Below are 19,311 nucleotides of genomic sequence, written 5' to 3' on the forward strand. Positions count from 1 at the left end.
CAGGACTTTAGGCTTGCTGGTCATATTCCATTTTCTGATCTGGGGATGGTTATGTGGGTGTATTCAATTTGTATTAAACCATCAAGTTGTATACTTTACAAATTGTATACTTTTCTGAATGTACATCATGCTTCATAACCCAGTTTTTCAAAAATCCACTGGGGAGGTGACTTCTAGAACTTTTTTTTTTTTTAGCAACTTACATATTGTAGTATACCAACTCTCTTAACAAATTCTTCCTCATATTTCAGGTGTCCTTTTACTTCCAACCTCATCAAGTTTATATGTTGTATAATTTCTGATATTTCACCTTTTATCCAAAAATACTTAAGAGTGGTTGCCTTGATCTTTAAATAACTGTTTTAAAAAACATTCTTTAGGCCCTGATCCAAATAGGCATTTATACCTCCATCAAAAAGAAAACATAGTAGCAATTTGCAATTGTATGAACAGATATTTAAAATCCCCCCCAAAACAGAGGAATTACCATACAAATTTCTAGAAACATCTACAATGTTATTAACCTCATCTTTTATATTCTATATTAGCATTAGAGCAGTACTTTACCTTTACTCAGCAACTTTACAGGAGTTTGTCGCCAGTCAATAACCCCCACTCATGGATATTCAAAGGCTCAACTGAAGGTTTACCTGTGTGTCCTCGGTCTCTGGTTTAAAGAAGCTGTCCTGCCTGGACTATGTTGACTTCCGAGCCTAGCAGGACTTGTCATGTAGTCATTAGGAACTGTTGGGGGTTTAACAGGTTCCAGGGTTTTGTAAGGAGTATTTCGTCTAAAGAAGCATAACAGAGAAGGAATAATGAATAAGAAAGATTAAGTGGTAGTTCCACCCCCCCCATCTGTGATTGTCTCTTGATAACCAAGTACAAGTTTTTTTCTTTAACTTGTAATAATAAAGTTTTGTTTAAAAAAAAATTCTTTGGGTGCCTGGGTGGCTCTGTCAGTTAAGCATCCAACTTCAGCTCAGGTCATGATCTCATGTTTCATGGGCTTAAGCCCCACCTCAGGCTCTGTGCTGACAGCTCGGAGCCTGGAGGCTGCTTCAGATTCTATGACTCTCACCTTCTCTGCCCCTCCCCCACTTGTACTCTGTCTCTCTCTCTCTCTCTCTCTCTCAAAAACAAATAAAAGTTTAAAAAAAAATTTTTTAAAGAAGTGTTCTAAAATAAAATAAAATAAAATAAAATAAAATAAAATAAAATAAAATAAAATAAATAAAACTCTTAATTGGGGTATATAAACTTTGTTACTTTACACAAAAACTAAAATTTGTTACTTTTTGTTATAAAAACCCTAGGAAAGGGTAATTTAAAAGTTCTAACCTTATTTCTGAAAATAATGATTCTAATTTTTTTTAATGGTCAGTAATATTAATCTTTGAAATATACATTATTCCCAGCCAGCTCAGTCACCCACAAGCCACTGTCCTTGTACATTGTATGAAAACTATCTCCTCTGCATTTTATTCGTACTTCAGTGTGGAAATAATATGAACAAGTACATTTCCAATCCTATATAATGCCACGCATTTCTTAATAAATGATTTTAACTTTTCGATTTAATAATTTCATGTTTTTTTTCAGGGGACAGGGGTTTACAGAACGAAAATGGAAACTAAGATTCTATGAAACTGCTGATTGTTAATCCCTGTTACTATAAAATAATGGTTCCTCACCCTTCTACCAAAACCAAGAACTCTACTACACGACTTCCTATTTTAAGGTGAATAATCTTTCAGAAATATCTTACCAATTATTCAATATTTTTATTGCACTGAGAACTGAGAAGGAAGAAGCCACAAATTGTTACCTTTTCTATTTCTCCAACTAGCCTTCCCCCAAAGCTCAAGTATGAAGGGCCCTCAGATTACCAGCAGAAGCACAGTTAAAGATAAAGAGTCCCTAATTTCAGGTGCCAAGAAGAGATGCAGGCTATGAAATCAAACTACATAAAATACACCACTAATTTAAAGTCCTGCAATATGCATACTGTAAACACATGTGAAAGCACCATATGGAATCCTCTGGTAATTTCACTAGACATAAACTTAGGCTACACTTATTTTTTTTGCCCCAAAAAAATGAATTAGAAAAAAAATAAATGATGTTTATTGACATATATACAAAAGAAGTTTTCTAGTACAGACTTCCATAGAGAATATTATAAAACAAGCGGATTCACCATGGATTCTGTTGAAGGAAATAAGAGCCAAAATGAAATTTGTAAAAGGTAGTTCACGCTGAAAGGGTCCCACAGGAAGAACCCATACATTTACTTAAGTCACAGAAATATCTTTTTCTTCAGCCTATGGATTTTCTTGTAAAATGAAGTTGAATTCTTACCCCAGTGTTCCCCGGCCTGACATGGGAGGGCTTGGTGGTTTCTGAGTAGGAGGATTTGTTCTCGACAGTGTGCCAGTTCTTGCAGGCTGGTTATTTCCATGCTAAAATGTGGAAACAGAAGCTTTCATTTTTATATCAAATTGTTCTGTTGGTGTTTTGACACCATATATTATTTTTTTAATATCAGAATGTGAAGTAAGGATTCCCAGACAATTTTAATAACAGACTTTGGTACCACATTTTAATAAGTCAAGAAACCACCTGCACTTGGCTTTTCCTATTATCTTTCTGTTATTCATACTAATTTATGGCAAAATACAGGTGTGAATATTGGATTCTATATATTTTTTTATTGTTGTTAAACATGTTCACTGAGATCAAACTTATCTGCATTCAAATACTGGATTTCTCCAAATTTTTTTAGATATGTGCATGAATAAAAACTACAGATCTCAGTGTCAACTTGCTAAAACATACATCTGAAAAATCGTTATCTTAACAATTCAGTAACAAAGTCATATATGTCTGGAAAACCTCCAAATGGTTAAGTCAATAAAAGCAAGGCAACTATCAAAAAAATGAGCAAAGCAATAAATGTTAGCAAAATTAATGTTCCTATATAAATGCAGATGTCAATATATCTTTGATATATTAACACATCCAAGCTAAATGTTGCTGATTTGAACTGAGTTTCAGTATATTTAATCTACATAAATCCTAGGGGAAAAAAGCAGACAGACATAGGAAGAGTTTTCAAATTTTAGTGGCTCTGCAGCCTCTATCAATATAGAGGGAATACTGTGGATCAAATGATAAGTAGTATCTCTTACCTTGGCTTTTAGCCACTTTACGTTGGCAAAAAAAGGGGGGAAAAAGTAGAAATTAATTCGAAATAAATTATATCTGATAGGACATGTTTATATTTACAATTATTCAATTCATGTCAATAAGCTTTTACCCAGCCATATTTCAAATATTTTATAAAGAAAAAATATCCATAAGCAATAGGGAAATATTCGTGTGTATCAAATATTTTTCAAAAGAATATATTCATAAGAAAACCACCACTTAATTATGCCAATCTTATACAGGTCCAATAATGTCTTGGGTTAGTATTTTATCCTATGAAACTAACTCAACTGAATCACAGGTGATAAACACTGATTTAAACACAAATACCTTATCACATTAAATCTAAGTCCACTTTAACACAGAAGTGTACAATGCCTCAGGCTTTCCTAAAAAAATCAATGCCCAAGTATTCATTATTTGAATGGTAATATAGTATTTTAAAAATTGATAAATTATAAATGTTAACATTCAAAATCACATGTTGCTTCCAAATTCAGAAAAGGGCCTAACACCTTGATGTTTAAAAAAAAAAAAAAACAGGGGTGCCTGGATGTCTCAGTGTGGGTTAAGTACCTGACTTCAGCTCAGGTCATGATCTCACAGTTTGTGAGTTTGAGCCCTGCATCAGGCGATCTGCTGTCAGAGCCTGCTTCAGATCCACTGTCCCCTTCTCTCTATGCCCTTCCCCTGCTCAAGCGTGCGCGCACACACACTCTCAAAAATAAATAAAATTATATTTTAATTTATTTTAAAAAATAACAAATTAAATTTAAAAAAATCACTATGCACAATAGTTCCTTAGTCAGATTCTAACTAAGGCATAAACAGGGTCCGGAAACCTCATTTGTAACTTATGAATCTAAATCTGAGCAAGCCAACAGTAGTAGGAAGTTATAGGTTGCTTTGGTTCTAAGTTTTCTTCTGAACCAGTTTAGCCAAAATTCAAAATTGGAAGAAAAATTGCTTTGGTCCTAAAGGCTACTTCTATGAAAGATGATTAGCCTATATATGAGCTAATATGGCTTATGAATAACATGAAATAATTAGTATAGTCCTAAAGCATCACTACTTGTACGATGCCACTTAAGAAAAAGTATCTTTACGTTGTAGACTCTAAGTTTGTATATTCTGGGGTCTCAAGTTCTTTCTTTAACATGTTCCCTTTTAAATATGTAGCTACCATTTTTCAGGTGACCATAAAGGCAACATTAAGAAAGTCATCCAGGGGCACCTAGGTGGTTCAGTTGGTTAAGCATCCAACTTCGGCTCAGGTCATGATCTCACAGTTCATGAGTTTAAGCCCCACACGGGGCTCTGTGCTGACACCTTGGAGCCTGGAGCCTGCTTCAGATGCTATGTGTCTCCCTCTCTCTCTGCCTGTCCCGTTTGGGCACACCCGCGCACGTGCTTGCCCTCTCTCTCTCTCAAAAACAAATAAACATTAAAAAAAAAAAAGTCATCAAAAAGAGGAATGTACTTTGTCTTTTAGATACAGTCTCATTTCTAGAAATTATGCCAGAATTTTGGTGTTATTTAATGTTTGTTTAGAATGATATTGCTCATTTTTATCAATGTCTAGAATCCTACCTAGCTGCTAAATACCACAGCAGGATTTAGAAACTGTAAACTTGAATAACAAGCTATACTAATGTGACAGCATTACAATACACTAAATATTATACTATTCTAAGGTAACTTAGAAGTATTCTTAAAAAAATTTTTTTTTACGTTTATTTATTTTTGAGAGACAGAGACAGAGCAAAAGTGGGGAAGGGGCAGAGAGAGAAGCAGACACAGAATCTGAAGCAGGTTCCAGGCTCTGAGCCATGAGCACAGAGCCTGACACAGGGCTCAAACTCAAACCGTGAACCTGAGCCGAAGTCAGACGCTTTAACCGACTGGGCCACCCAGGTGCCCCAGAAGTATTCTAAATATAGCCACACATCTGCCCCCATTTGTGGTTTCAAGTGAATAAGAAAAAAAAAGTTAGCGTTCAAGTATAAACTGATTCCAAATGAAAGAATGAATGGAGAATTTGGGAATAAAAATTCTAGCTGAACTCTGCTACTGTGCAATGGTATAACCTTTAACCTTGTATGGAGCCCAGCCCTCTCTACCAAGTATATACAGAAGTGTTTGAGTTTGAGAGTGTTAGAAGGAAATAATCTCTATATCTTACTGCTTAAAATACTCTAATTGTTAGCAACCTACAAGATTTTCCACTTAAATGTCCCCAAAACACATCCAAACTAGACTTTTATTTTCTTAAGATCTCACTTCATTTCTTTAACATTTACATTTACCATTTCCCTGGAATCTTCAGTTGAAAACAATAGAATTCTTTTTGATTCCTCCCTATCTTTTGGTCTAAGTAAAGCTTTATGTACTATAGGTGCTAAAACTCTGTAAGGCCAGCCAATCCTTTCTTTTATATGATTCATTAGTTTACTCCTTTGTCTAATACAACCCTTAAAAAACATCATTCCTGGGGCACCTGGGTGGTTCCATCGGCTAAGCATCTGACTTTGGCTCAGGTCATGATCTCAGAGTTCGTAGGTTCGAGCCCTGTGCTGACAGCTCGGAGCCTGCTTCGAATTCTGTGTCTCCCTCTCTCTCTCTCTCTGCCCCTCCCCCACTCGTACTCAGTCTCTCTCTCTCTCTCAAAAATAAACATTAAAAATTTTAAAAAAAATTTACCCCTATCCTAAATCTTTAGTGTCGCCACAAATAAAATGTAACAACTCCTAGATCATATGTTCTTTTCAAGGCTTAAAAACAAACACATACATTGAAAGTCCTTTGTAAATTAGGAACAAGTCCATAAAGCTGTTAATTATTATTATGGTATTAAAAATAAATGTCTCTACTAAGTACTCAGGTCTTGTCTAGTCTAACTTACCATGAAAACTTATGCTTCCTATAAGGTTTATCTTCTTTGCGTTCTCCTTTATGTATATATATTCTAGTAGTTTCCCTGTGCTAGGATTCTCTTATTCATATCTTATACTGTTTACAAAAGTCAAGCCAGACTTATCTTAAGATATTTTTTCCATATATACAGGGTGCTTGGGCGGCTCAGTCGGTTGGGCACCCAACTTCAGCTCAGGTCATGATCTCACTGTTTGTGGGTTCAAGCCCCGCGTCAGGCTCTGTGCTGACAGATCAGAGCCTGGAGCCTGCTTCAGGTTCTGTGTCTTCCCTTCCCTCTGTCCCTCCCCATTCATACTCTGTCTCTCAAGAATAAAATAAAATGTTAAAAAAATACATTTTTTCCATATATATATATATATATATATATATATATATATATATATATATATATATATATATTTTTTTTTTTTTTTAAAGTAGGGCCCACAAACAGCACGGAGCCCAATGAGGGACTTGAATCATTACCCTGAGATCAAGACCTGAGCTGAGATCAAGAGTCGGACATTCAACCGACTGAGCTTCCCAGGTGCCCCATTTTTTCCATATTTTTAATTCATACCAATTTTCTGTGTAACCATCTACTTCACAGCATAAAACGCTTTAGCACAGTAAATATTTAAATAATACAAATACCAAACCCCTTAAATTTATATCACAAAATAAAATATGATGGAATATTAATTTTGGAGCATGGAAACCTTAACATAAAACTTAGCAGCTATAAGAATATTAATATATTTGGAAACAATTTTTTTAATCTGTATATATTTTTTAAAATACCAAAACAACAGAGGCAAAAGTCAAACAGCAGTATGAAGAAATATTTGCCAATATATAAAGAGCTCATTTCCTTAACAGAAAAAAGAACCCTTAACAATCAATAGGAAAACAAATTTCTAAACAGTAAATGGGACAAAAGATAAAATAATTCTAGATCTATAACTAAGTACAGCTTCTCTCTTTTATTTCTCATAATATTGGCCCTAGCATTTGTTAAATTAACTACTACAAATTTCTAAGCTTCCTATACCTCTATACTCTAGAAGTATTTATTTAATTTGGCAATGATCTCTCAGAAAAATCAGAAAACAGGAGAAATAAAGTGGCAATGAGACAACTGGGGAAAAAATAATTATGTGTATATTTGTATGTCACAGAAACAAAATATAGACAAACATGCCACAAAGCAGCTTCTAAGATATAATGTTCCATGGACCACCCACCCTCCCACCCCTAGTCAAAACAATAACCTGTACAACTATATAAATGTACACTTAAAATGTTAAATGGTAAATTTTATATTTTGCCACAATACTAAAAAAAAAGTGTCAACACCCATTACAAAAAGTAGATTGCCTAAATTTACATCTTCATACTTCATATATATATATATATACACATATATATATATGTATATATGTATATATATATATATAATGTGGCATTTACACTTCCCATTTATACATTTATGATGAAATAGCTTCATTTTCTCACCCAAAATTTCCTTGTAAAATTTGCTTTCATCTTCTAATCTGCTAAGGACTATGTATTAAACTATTAAATATATTTATTAGTAGAGGGATAATATAGGATATTCACTTCTAAGCTGGTGACAGAACTTTCTTAATGCATGTATACTGTTCTGAAAGAAAGAAAAAGGAGAAGTGAGTGAGAGTGGGTTTGTGTGTGTACATGTGTGCATATGTATATATGTATATATGTAAGTTTTAATCCCAAGGCAGTTAATCATACAAAGAGTTCTTCTAGACTCTCAATATTCAAATCCTAAAGTTCAATCTAGTCTAAAATATCTTAAATTAAAATTGAATTTAAGCTCTTACACAGCCCTAGCCACATCCTCTGGGTAAAAATATAAGAAACAAACAAGTAGCATCCTTTACATGTGCAAAGTGTTCAAATTTTACATACAACTTCCAAGCATCACAGTAAAGAGCAGATTCCATAATCTCAGAGAAGAATAAAGGTCAATGTTATCAGTCAGCTATTTCCCCCCTCTTGATCAAGAACCCCAAATAATTCAGAATGCAACAGATAGCATCTGTCAGATCAATCAGCTAGGGAAAGCTTCCAGATTCTAGCTGACTCCTAAAATTCTATTATAAAAATTCTGAAAACTAGACACAAAGTCAAAATAAAGGTCCTCTAGGAAAAGGACTACTGAATTTCAGAGGAATCATTTATCCTGAGCAGAGAAGACGGAAGAATTCAGGCCATTCAGTATGTTTACAAAATAACCCATGAACACCTATGAAGTTGACAAGTCACAGGTATCCTTCAAAAGGAATTAATTCTGCCGTGCTAAGAAATAAACATGGGCAACAAATAATCTCTCCTAAAAGCCCTTAGGGGCAGGGGTGAGGAGGAAGAGATGGGGGTGGAGCACAAAACAAAACTACATACAATCTTTTATTTTTCGTAAGTTGCTGGAATTACAGCCACATCTACACATATGCACTAATATATAAACATATTTAGAAATCAAAGGGTTTAAGTTCCTATAAATTATTTTCTAAACCAACTCTGTAAAGCCTACAATTTTTATTTTTAAATATCCATTCATTCATGGTACTCACAAATTTGAAGTATTAGTTTAGCATTCAAATGGCTTAACTGATGAACAGCCATTTTAAGTTTTATTATCTTCCTAAATAAAGCCTGTTCCACAGGTAAAATTCTGCCTTAGGCTTAGTATATAGAATACACAATTAATATTAAATGTTCTTTGAAAACTGTAATGCTAGTTACTAGCTAATAGAATCTATTAATTAAGAAAATTAGGAGCACTTGGGTGGCTCACCTGGTTGAGTGTGTGACTCTTGATTTGGGCTCAGGTCATGATCTCACAGTTCATGGGATTAAGCCCCACTATGGGCTCTGAACTAACAGTGTGGAGACTGCTTGGGATTCTCTCTCTTTCTACCCCTCCCTCACAGGCTCTCTCTCTCAAAATAAATATTTTTTAAAAAAGAAAATTATTTTTATCTTCCTATTTCCTACTCAAAATATTTACTGGATAAATTATTTCAAGTTAATGTAATATAAAAATGCTTACCTTGACACCATGGCCCACATCATCCAGAACTGTATAGTCAATAGGTTTCCGAATATACCTTACAGGGCGCTCCATATTTGCAGGTGCTATTATTTTGTGAGTTCTTGATGTATTCTTATTTGTTGTCAAAATGCCAATCTCTCTTCGAGCTACTTTTTCTTTATGAATGTCCACAGTCTGTATTTTAAATGTGAAAAAAGCAAAAAAATATTATTAGGCACAGTAAATTATATTATGTCCATTATACTGGACTACATACACGTTGGACCACAGAACTGAATTACATGTCTGATCTCCAGTGAATACTATATCTTTCCCTTCAAAATTAAGGAAAGTAACATCCTTGAGGCTCAAAACAGGTACTATCTAAAGGTGATTAAAAGCACCAACTGATTTAATGGATTTGATTCCAAAACAATTTCCAGGAAAGCAATTTTCATTCCTAAAAACTCAGTGTGTATGGAAAGTGGGGGGGTCTTGCTCTGAGAAGCTTACACTTTATTTACTGGGGAGGCAGACCTGGAAAAATAAAATAAAATAAAATAAAATAACTACAACACAATGAGGTTAGTGCTGTAGTCACACATGCACAATGTCAGAGCCAAGATACCTAACTAGGTTCAGAAGGGCTCACTTAAAGACTATACAGCATGTAGGTTTTTAAGTATGAATAAAAGAAGATGCAGATAGGGAAATTACTCAAGGCAATTATTAGAAAAGATGATAAGTTACAGCAGAGGTTATACATTGGCAACATGAAGCCTAGCTAATTCTGGCCTTTATGGCTTAAAAAAAATTTTGCTGTTGTTTAGTTGCCAACATTTAAAACTGGACAGTAGTCAGCACATAAGAAATAATTACACAACTACTCGACAATTTGAACTTTGCCCTAATGGTAGTGAGGAACCAATGACAAATCTGAACTGAGTGACATCATCAGATCTGCATTTTAAAAAATACCTCTGGTAGAAGTGTTGAGGACAGACAGAACAAGAGTACTGGCAGTGAGACCAGGTAGGAAGCAATTACAATAGTCTAGGTAGAAAAGCAGCAAGGGGCAGGGGAGTATTGTCAGAAAAAAAAAAACAAGAAGGGGCGCCTGTGTGGCTCAGTCGGTTGAGCATCCAACTTCAGCTCAGGTCACGATCTTGCCATTGACGAGTTTGAGCCCCGCGTCTGGCTCTGTGCTGACAGCTCAGAGCCTGGAACCTGCTTCGGATTTTGTGTCTCCCTCTCTCTCTGCCTCTCCCTTGCTCATGCTCTGTCTCGCTCTGTCTCAAAAATAAATAAACATTTAAAAAAAAAAAGAAAGAAAGAAAAAGTTTCATGTTAATGCCTGTTGAAGATTCTATTTCCAAATTTTATTTACTTTAGAGAGAGAACACGCATGCGGAGTGGAGAAAGAGGGAGAGGGAGAAGAAGAGGCAGAGAGAAAGAGACAGAGAGACAGAGACAGAGATATTTCAAGCAGGCTCCACGTTCAGTGCAGAGCCCCACGCGGGGCTTGATCCCATGATCATGAAATCATGAACTGAGCTGAAACCAAGGGTCAGACTAAGCCACTCATGTGCCCCTCTATTTCCAAATTTTAGAAAATTGATTGGGAAAGAACCTGTAATTAAAAATGTTGTCCCAACTCCAAAATAAGGTATTAGGGAGACAACTACCCTAAGTGTCTAGCAATTTTCCACATCTTATAAGAAAAAGCACTACTCCCCTCTGTCCTGGATATTTATATAGTAAACAGCCTTCATATAGTGTCTTCTTGGAGAGCAAATGGCAGAGTTGTTTCTTCCCAGTGTAATAAAAATAATGTCATCCCTGGGGCAAAGGTCAGGAAGGCTTTTTGCCTGTTGTAAAAAATCTGGTCCCATAAACTGGGAGTTCCTTTCTTGTAATGAAACCAACTGTGCGTACAAGTATCACTTGGCTCTCTTTGCAGGATCCTATGGAAATTGGGGCTAGTTATCTAGCACAAATACTGACATTGGCTACTGCCATTGCCATGAGCAATGACATCCTGGGTCTCATGTCTCTTAACAGTATCTATTCTGGCAGGCTAACTTCTGAGCTTGCAGGAAATGTAAAATAATCTTAAAACTTTTCAGAATTTTTGACAGTTTCAGCAAGGAGAATGGAATGCTGACAGAGTTTTCTAGAAATGGAACGAAAGACCAGCAAACAGGAATCAAAAGAAGTCCATGGGAATCGTGAGTGAACATGCTGACCAAATGGGATGGTCAACCAAGCAATGAACTGTCCTCTACTGCCTATTAATAAGGCTAAGCTGAGGTGATAGTTTCAGGGTGAGGACCATTTTGTAGGTTCAAAGATAGCAGTCTGAATGATGCCCCAGTTACTGTTAACTTTCCATCAACCTGACAGTCAGCTTCAGAAGGTATGCCCTATAAACAACTGGTACTAAGATTTACCTGGCAGAGGGAGCAGGGAACACAAAGTTCTGTTCCCTTTCAGACAATTTTACACCCAACGTTTCACTGGGTGCCAAAGGAGAAAAACTGCGACCACGGTGGTCAGAACCAGAAGAATCTTTAGAACTTCAGCTAGTTTGCTTAGAAGATATGGGGACGGGGCACATAATGCTTTTTTAAGAAATTTTTTTAAGCTTTTATTTATTTACTTACTTACTTACTTACTTATTTATTTATTTATTTAGAGAGAGAGAGAGAGAGAGAGAGAGAGAGAGAAAGAGAGAGAAAGCAGGGGCAGAGGTTGGGGGGAGAATCCCAAACAGGCTCTGTGCTGTCAGGGCAGAGCCCGAAGCAGGGCTCAAACTCATGAACTGCTAGGTCATAATCTGAGCCAAAATGAAGAGTCAGATGCTTAACTGAGCCACCCAGACGCCCCACATAATGCTTAGTACAGATGGCAATGGCTGACTATGTTACTGCTCAGTCCCTTCTACAGTCTATCCTGTCAACATTCAGTCCATACAAGATTAGTAAAAGACCTCAGCATTTTTTGGCAGTAGGTCCTGTCTGCTATGAGGGAGCTTTACTCGACTCCACCCCCACCCCTGAAATTTTACTGAGAGAAACTACTACAGGCACTGAGTAGTCTTCAGGTTCTTACTGTACTGATTTAGGATTAAAATGATGATGAAGGGGATCACTGGAGAATGAGAAACTCGCCCAAGAAATCTAGATAAATTCCTACTCTCAGACCTTCCAAACTTGGAAAACTCCTCTAATTCTTATGTTGAAATCAAGCAAGAATTTAAGAGAGGTTATCATGACAATGGAGCAGCACATAGCCTACAGTAGGTGGACTCTTAAAAATAATGCTGTCACAAGTCATCCAAAGGGCACAAGCTCATCTCTCTGTCAGAAAGCTATCTGGCTGTAGCTGCTGAATGTCAGTAATGATGACCCTGCCACAGACCATGGGACCTTGGGTGGATCAAAAACACTACAGATTTATTTGATCGATCAGCTTGTAGCTACAGCACTGCTCAAAACTGAAAGGAAATGCACCTTGTTTACTGGTGCAGAGCTGCTCTCTCCCCACCTCCCCTCTAGCCCAGCCTCAGCTGCTTTACAGAGAAAGATGATTGGGGGTGGAGTTTTCCTAGTCCCTAAGGGGAACTGAAGATCAAACATACCCAAGTATGCCAGATCACGAAGGAGGGGAAGAACCCAAAATTTCATGGCTGTTACAGAAGCCCGTGTCACCTTCATAGCCATTCTGTGAAGGGAGAGGGTACCTGCTTTCAGCTATTGAGGTTTGGACAGGATTCACAGTGAGAAAGAGTAACTAACTCATACTTTTCAGCTGGTATCTTTGGACCAATTCAGTGTATTACTGTTGTGGCTTCTATCACTGAATGTATAACTGGTACTGATTTTACACATCTGCACCGTGAATGCTCCTAAGTGCTGAAGGGGATTATGACAACTGGGAAGAGCCCATGTAGAAAGCACTGGTAGCTTAGGCATTCCACAATCCTTATGATCCCCTTCAGTACAAGTCTCCATGCACAGATGAGTTTACTGACTGGAGCCTCTGGCAAGAGGAGGAGCCTCCACCAAAGGTATCCCTTAATTTTTGGATTCAATGCCTCCCTGACACGGCCACCAGGTACACTCCTTTTGGAGTTTCCTATTTGAGGATGGGTTAACACAAACTCCATGACTAGTAAGGTGGGAAGAGCCTATCAAGCCTCTCTTCTCACACTGAAGTGGGATATTCAAGAATGCAACCAGCCTGGCCCCTATGGTATTTCAGTTTCATATGAAAAAAATGGCAATTATCCCTGTGGGGAAATTTTATCCTTCACTCTGCCACCTAAATCAAAGTCGCTGGCTCATTGAAGCACCTGACTCACAGAGGATCCCATGAACATCTGCACCTGGCTCACCAACGATTCAACTACAATGAAATCCAAGAGTCCCTGGTGGGCTGCTGTGCTGTTCAATTTCAGGGCCAGCCACACAGAGCTGAAAATGGGTGTGGTTGCTTTACTCTGTGGGCAGAATTCAAGAATGCTCTCATAGATCTGACCAATACTCCCCCTCATAAACCTTGTTACATTTTTACTGACTCTGAGTCTGTTACCAATGACCTACCTGTTTGGTCTACCACTTGGAAAACTACAGACTGACATATTAAAAACTGGTCATAAACTGTGGGGACATATTGCAGTGGCTGATCAGATCATCGAGGTCACAACCACAGATGCCCACGGTAAGGGCCCAGTGTCTGAAGAGATCAAATGGAATGAAGCTGATTAAGACTGTACTGCCCAGATTGCCATTACCACTGCAGGTTCTATCATCATACAGCAACACATGTACAGTCACAGAATAGAATCACGGTAAAGGACTCTGTGTTCCTGATGCAGAGGCAGCCACTGCATCCGACACGTGTAATTCCCAGAAGATCCATTTGTCTCATGGTGAAGGAGGTCACATCACTGCTACGGACAGATTGGCTACATCAGACCTGACCCCCCACCCTTCACACTATTAGTGGCGCCTTACCATTGATGACACTTTTTCAGGTTATGGTATTGCTATTCCACTCCAGGTGACTCCAGACACACCACTGTTACCCTTAACACTAATCTGTCATGTTTTTCACTTTCCAAACCATATGCAATCTGATAATGATGTTTTTATTCCAAAGGTCACTAACAATGGGCTGTTAGTGAAGGCATTTGATGGCCTTCCACACTCCCTACCATCCACAGGCATCCTGTATTGCTGGATGCTGGAATAACCTCCTCAAAAATCAACTCAAAACATTCAAAAACAAAAAACAAACTGGACTCAAAAATGGACAAAGGACTTCATTAGACATTTCTCCGAAGACAGATAGATAGATAGATAGATAAGAAGATATACAAATGGCCAATAAGTACATGAAAAGATGCTCAACATTACTAAATCACTAGGGAAATTCAAATCAAAACCACAATGAGATAACATACCCATCAGGATGGCTACTATCCCCAAAGAACAAACAGAAAATAACAAGTGTTGAGGAGGACCTGGAGAATATGGAACACCTGGGCATTGCTGGTGAGAATGTAAAATGATACAACTTCTGTGGAAAACAGTGTAGTGGTCCCTCAAAAGATTAAAAATAGAATTATCATAGGACTCAACAATTCCACTGCTGGGTATATACCCAAAAGAACTGAAAGTAGGGTCTTCAGGAGATATTTGTACACTCATGTCCATAGTGGCTTTATTTACAAGAGGCAAAAGGTAGAATATAACCCAAGTGTCATTAATGGAAGGATGAATAAACAAAGTGTGAAATATTACTCAGCCTTAAAAAGTAAAGAAATTCTGGGGCACCTGGGTGGCTCAGTCAGTTGAGGGTCCGACATCAGCTCAGGTCATGATTTCGTGGTTTTGGTGAGTTCGAGCCCCACATCGGGGGCTCAGAGCCCCCGCTCAGAGCTCCAGCTCAGAGCCTGGAGCCTGCTTCCGATTCTATTTCTCCCTCTCTCTGCCCTTTCCCCACTTGTGCTCTCTCTCTCAAAAATAAACATTAAAGAAAAAACAATTTTTTTTCAGTAAAGAAATTCTGACACATACTACAATATGAATTTTGAGGCCATTATGCCAACTAAAATAAGCCAGTCACAAAAGGAAAAGTATTATATGATTCTACTGATATGAAGTATCTAGAGTAGTCAGATTCATACAAAACAGGATTACAGTTGCTAGGGTCTGGAGGGAGAGGGCAATGGGAGGTGTTATTTAATGGATACAGACTTTCAGTTCTGTCAGATGAAGAGAGTTCTGAAAATTGGTTGCACAACACTATGAACATACTTAACACTAAAGAACCGAACACTTAAAATGGTTAGGTACCGACTGCCTGGCTCAGTCAGTACAACATGCGACTCCTGATCTCGGGGTTTTGAGTTTGAGGCCCATGCTGGATGTAGAGATTACTTAAAAAATAAAAATTTAAAAAAAAAAAAAAAAAAAAAGGTTAAGATGGGAAATTTTATGTCATGTGTATTTTACCATAATTAAAAAGTTTTTTTAATCAACTCAGAAAGATTTCTGACTATACCTCCCTTAATTCTTCCTGGTTCACACATATCAGTACAGCAGTTTGGTTACTGAATGTGGATGACCCCAGGAAGAGACCATCTCCTCCTTGCCACTTGAGATCTGTCCTGACCATTCCCAAAGGTGATGCTTCTTTCTTTCCCCTAATGGAAACCCCAAGCTGGCCTGATTTGTACCCTCTGGATAGCAGCCTAGACAAAAGAGGGCCTTGGGATTTCTAACATAATTCTGGTTTAGTCACCTGAGTTTTCTTGTTGGATTTCTGTGGTCTTAGACAATACAGATAGTGACCATTTGGTTAAGAAAGTATACTGCTCAAGTCCCCTTACAGTGAATCATGTGGACCAAAACAAAAGACACAGCAGGGTCTCTGTAATTACATTTAATAAAAATGCCCTTGTCCCTCTTGCATCTGACCCTTCCAGACAAAAGGTTTGGGTGAGAGTCAGGGATGACTGGGGGAAAGGGAGAAGTTCTGTACTGGTACAGGACACACCAATCTTGTGGAACTAGAAGAACAACAACTCTGGCACCCATGGAGTAAACACATTAGATCTCAAGAGGTAAGAAAGAGGGGCTTTAGTAATCTCGGTCTTCCAAAATCACCCCTGGAGTCTCTCACAAAGGACAATTCCCTAGTGCAGCTCTCCTAAACAGTGGAAGTGCCTGAAATTAGACTGCTAAGTCTGCCATACCCTGCTGAACAGCTATGATCACAATTGGATCACCATTCTCTTTAATGTCACAGAGAAGTCTTTAGGAAGCAGCCGAGGGCCCCAGTTCCTATACTTCCCATATATAATACCTGTCAATACCTCCAGGTGTCTTTCCTATAGCTATCATTTAGTCATTCCAAAGGGCAGATGCTACCTGTCTGATGGCATAAATAGGACAGACTGGACTGACTGCCTTTAGGTAATCCCTCCAAAAACATTACTTGTTTTAGCATTAGACTCTCAACTATTTGTACTGAACTGGAACCTCTAAAGCCTAGCAGCTCTCCAGGAGGCAACACTGCAGAAACTGTCAGCCTGTGCTCCTTGACTTTAGGACCTATCTGGGGAAGAAGGGGACAACAACTATAAACACCACATTCTCACAGGAATACTGGTGCAGCAAACATGAACTTTGCCCTTTCCAAAGTAAGGGTATTCTTAATTATTTGGTGGGGGGGATGGGGGTGGATGGACCTCTCAGAAGGATAACTTGCTAATTACATGCAGTCTGAGGCAGTTATCCCTAAAATGGGAGTCATCCCATTGGAAAATGAGCCTGGGTGGTTCAGTTGGTTAAGCATCCATCTCTTGATTTCAGCTCAGGTCATGATCTCATAGTTTCGTGAGTTCGGACCCTACATCAGGCTCTGCGCAGGCAGCATGGAGCCTGCTTGGGATTCTCTCTCTTCCTGTCTCTCTGCCCCTTCCACTCACACCACCTCTGTCTCTCTCAAAATAAATAAATAAAACTTTAAAAAAAAAAAAAAGAAAAAGAAACAAACGAAATGTGGTTGGAAACTTGTCCCTGATTTCAGCTAGGGTGATCAGTGACATCACTTCAGTCCTGGGGCCACTCAGGTCAGTCTCAATTCACTGACCAGGATTATGATGGATGACAGAATCGTCCTAGACTTCCTCCTTGCAGGACAAGGCCAAATCTGTGCATTCCTTAATACATCCTGTAATTCTTAGATTAATGCCCTGGATCAAGTAGAAAATCGGTGAAGAAACTTATAGAGAAAGCCACTTGGCTCTCTAAGGCAGACCTTGGCACTTGTTCAAATGCCTGGGTCTAGGACGCTAGGGAGCACAGTTGAGGTCAACATTGCAGTTTGACCTCATCCTGCTACCCTATCGACAATGAATAACTTTAATTAAATGTCTTATGACATAAACTGAATAGCTCTAGTCCCAGCCTTTGTCAGACAAATTAATGAGTGACCAGTAAAAAGTATAATCATGAGAAATTTTATCAGAATCCAACAAATGTATAGAAATTAGGGGCAAATATTGGAGTACTCGGGTGGCTCACTAGGTTAGGTGTCTGACTTCAGCTCAGGTCATGATCTGTTTATGGGTTCGAGCCCCACACTGGGCTCTGTGCTGACAGCTCAGAGCCTGGAGTCTGCTTCAGACTGTGTCTCCCTCTCTCTCTGCCCCTCCCCCACTTGCACTCTGTCTCTCTCTCTCAAAAATAAATAAACATTAAGAAAAATTTTTTTAAGAAATTAGGGGCAAATATTGTTGAAGGTAAATTGTCCATGGTTCCATAACATTTCTGTATATCTTGTGAGTACAGCCATTGCCTCTCTTTGTTCCATAATATCTTGTTAAATATGTTTGTAAGGATAAACATATGATAAACATGAAGGATAAAAATGTCTCCCTCAGGAGCAAAGGGCAGGTTCATTTACTGTCTCAAACAACAAAGATGTCATCTCCCTCTAGGATTAACACTGGACAGGCTACTTCCCATTGTAAAAGTATGGGTTCCCTGACCTGGAGGTTCCTCTCCTATAAAACAGACTAGGCTGCAATACAGGCAAGGTAGAACCACAGGCATCACTCAGCCCTCTTCACATTTCTCTATGGAGCTTGGGCTTGGAAAACTGGCACAAATGCCAACACTGGCTCCTGCCATTGTCATGAAGAAGAAGTCCTATGTCTCTAACCCAGATGTCTTGTATCTTCTACCAGCATCTATGAAACTGTGGCAGTCTAACTTGCTAGCTTGCATAGATGGCAAAAACTCAGACCCTTCACAGTTCTTGAAACAAAGCAAACAGGTTTTTATAGGAAAACAATTCACAACTCAGGCCAGTTCAGTTCCCTTCCCCTCAGCAATTTTGGAGATTATCTGATATAGTTAGTCATTGATGTTACAAATTGTAAACAGCTACATTTTTAATGCCTCTACTTATCTTTTAAACTCTTTGCTTTTGTAATAGCATGAGTTTAGTACAAATTTTAGCTAAATTCTGACTGACACGAAGTTAAGTTTGGGGGTTCATAATTCCATAGAAAAGAAAATACTGAGACTTCAGTATTTTGGAGATTTTGGAGAGTAAAATACATGGACTAACATTCACCTTGTTTGTTCTAACTCCCTAAACACTCATCTCTGTGTCCTTTGCAAAGTCACTTTACAGATGCAATGCCTCCATGGTCAGTCCTAGGCTCTCTAGGCTTTATAATCTCTCCCTGGCAAACTCACCCACATGCAGGTATAAAAACTGCCATTTACACACACATAAACTTTATTCTAGACCTCTCCTCAAGGCTGCAGAATTATACAAAAAAAAAGTGTGACATTACTCTGTTAACGTCACTTGCACCTCAAAATGGAGCTGCCCAAAATCAAACACAGTCTACTCAACTCTATTTCAACGTTCCTATTTCAGTTCTCTCTCAAGTTATTTAAGTCAGGGACACCTGGGTGGCTCAGTCAGTTAAATATCTGACTCTAGATTTCGGCTCAGGTCATGATCTCATGGTTCATGAGATCAAGCCCCACGTCAGGCTCCGCAATGATGGCAGAGCCTGCAAT

General features: G+C 38.2%; 1 protein-coding gene across 17 annotated transcripts in view; it reads right to left on the reverse strand.

Moving 5' to 3' along the window:
• Nucleotides 1-19,311, reverse strand: part of ABI1 (abl interactor 1) — a 146,096-nt gene that overhangs the window by 21,906 nt on the left and 104,879 nt on the right. For 11 of the 17 annotated variants that reach the window (XM_045061034.1, XM_019834089.2, XM_023256460.2 and 8 more), the window contains exons 3-6: nucleotides 9,218-9,394; nucleotides 3,192-3,206; nucleotides 2,362-2,462; nucleotides 651-791 (exon numbers count right to left, since the gene is read on the reverse strand). In XM_045061034.1, the coding sequence (XP_044916969.1) occupies nucleotides 651-791; nucleotides 2,362-2,462; nucleotides 3,192-3,206; nucleotides 9,218-9,394 (434 nt within the window). The remainder of the gene's footprint in view (nucleotides 1-650; nucleotides 792-2,361; nucleotides 2,463-3,191; nucleotides 3,207-9,217; nucleotides 9,395-19,311) is intronic. The other 6 variants (XM_011283641.3, XM_011283651.4, XM_011283649.4 and 3 more) reach the window with 1 other exon arrangement.

This window comes from Felis catus, chromosome B4 (assembly GCF_018350175.1).
Source record: "Felis catus isolate Fca126 chromosome B4, F.catus_Fca126_mat1.0, whole genome shotgun sequence".
Classification (NCBI taxonomy): domain Eukaryota; kingdom Metazoa; phylum Chordata; class Mammalia; order Carnivora; family Felidae; genus Felis; species Felis catus.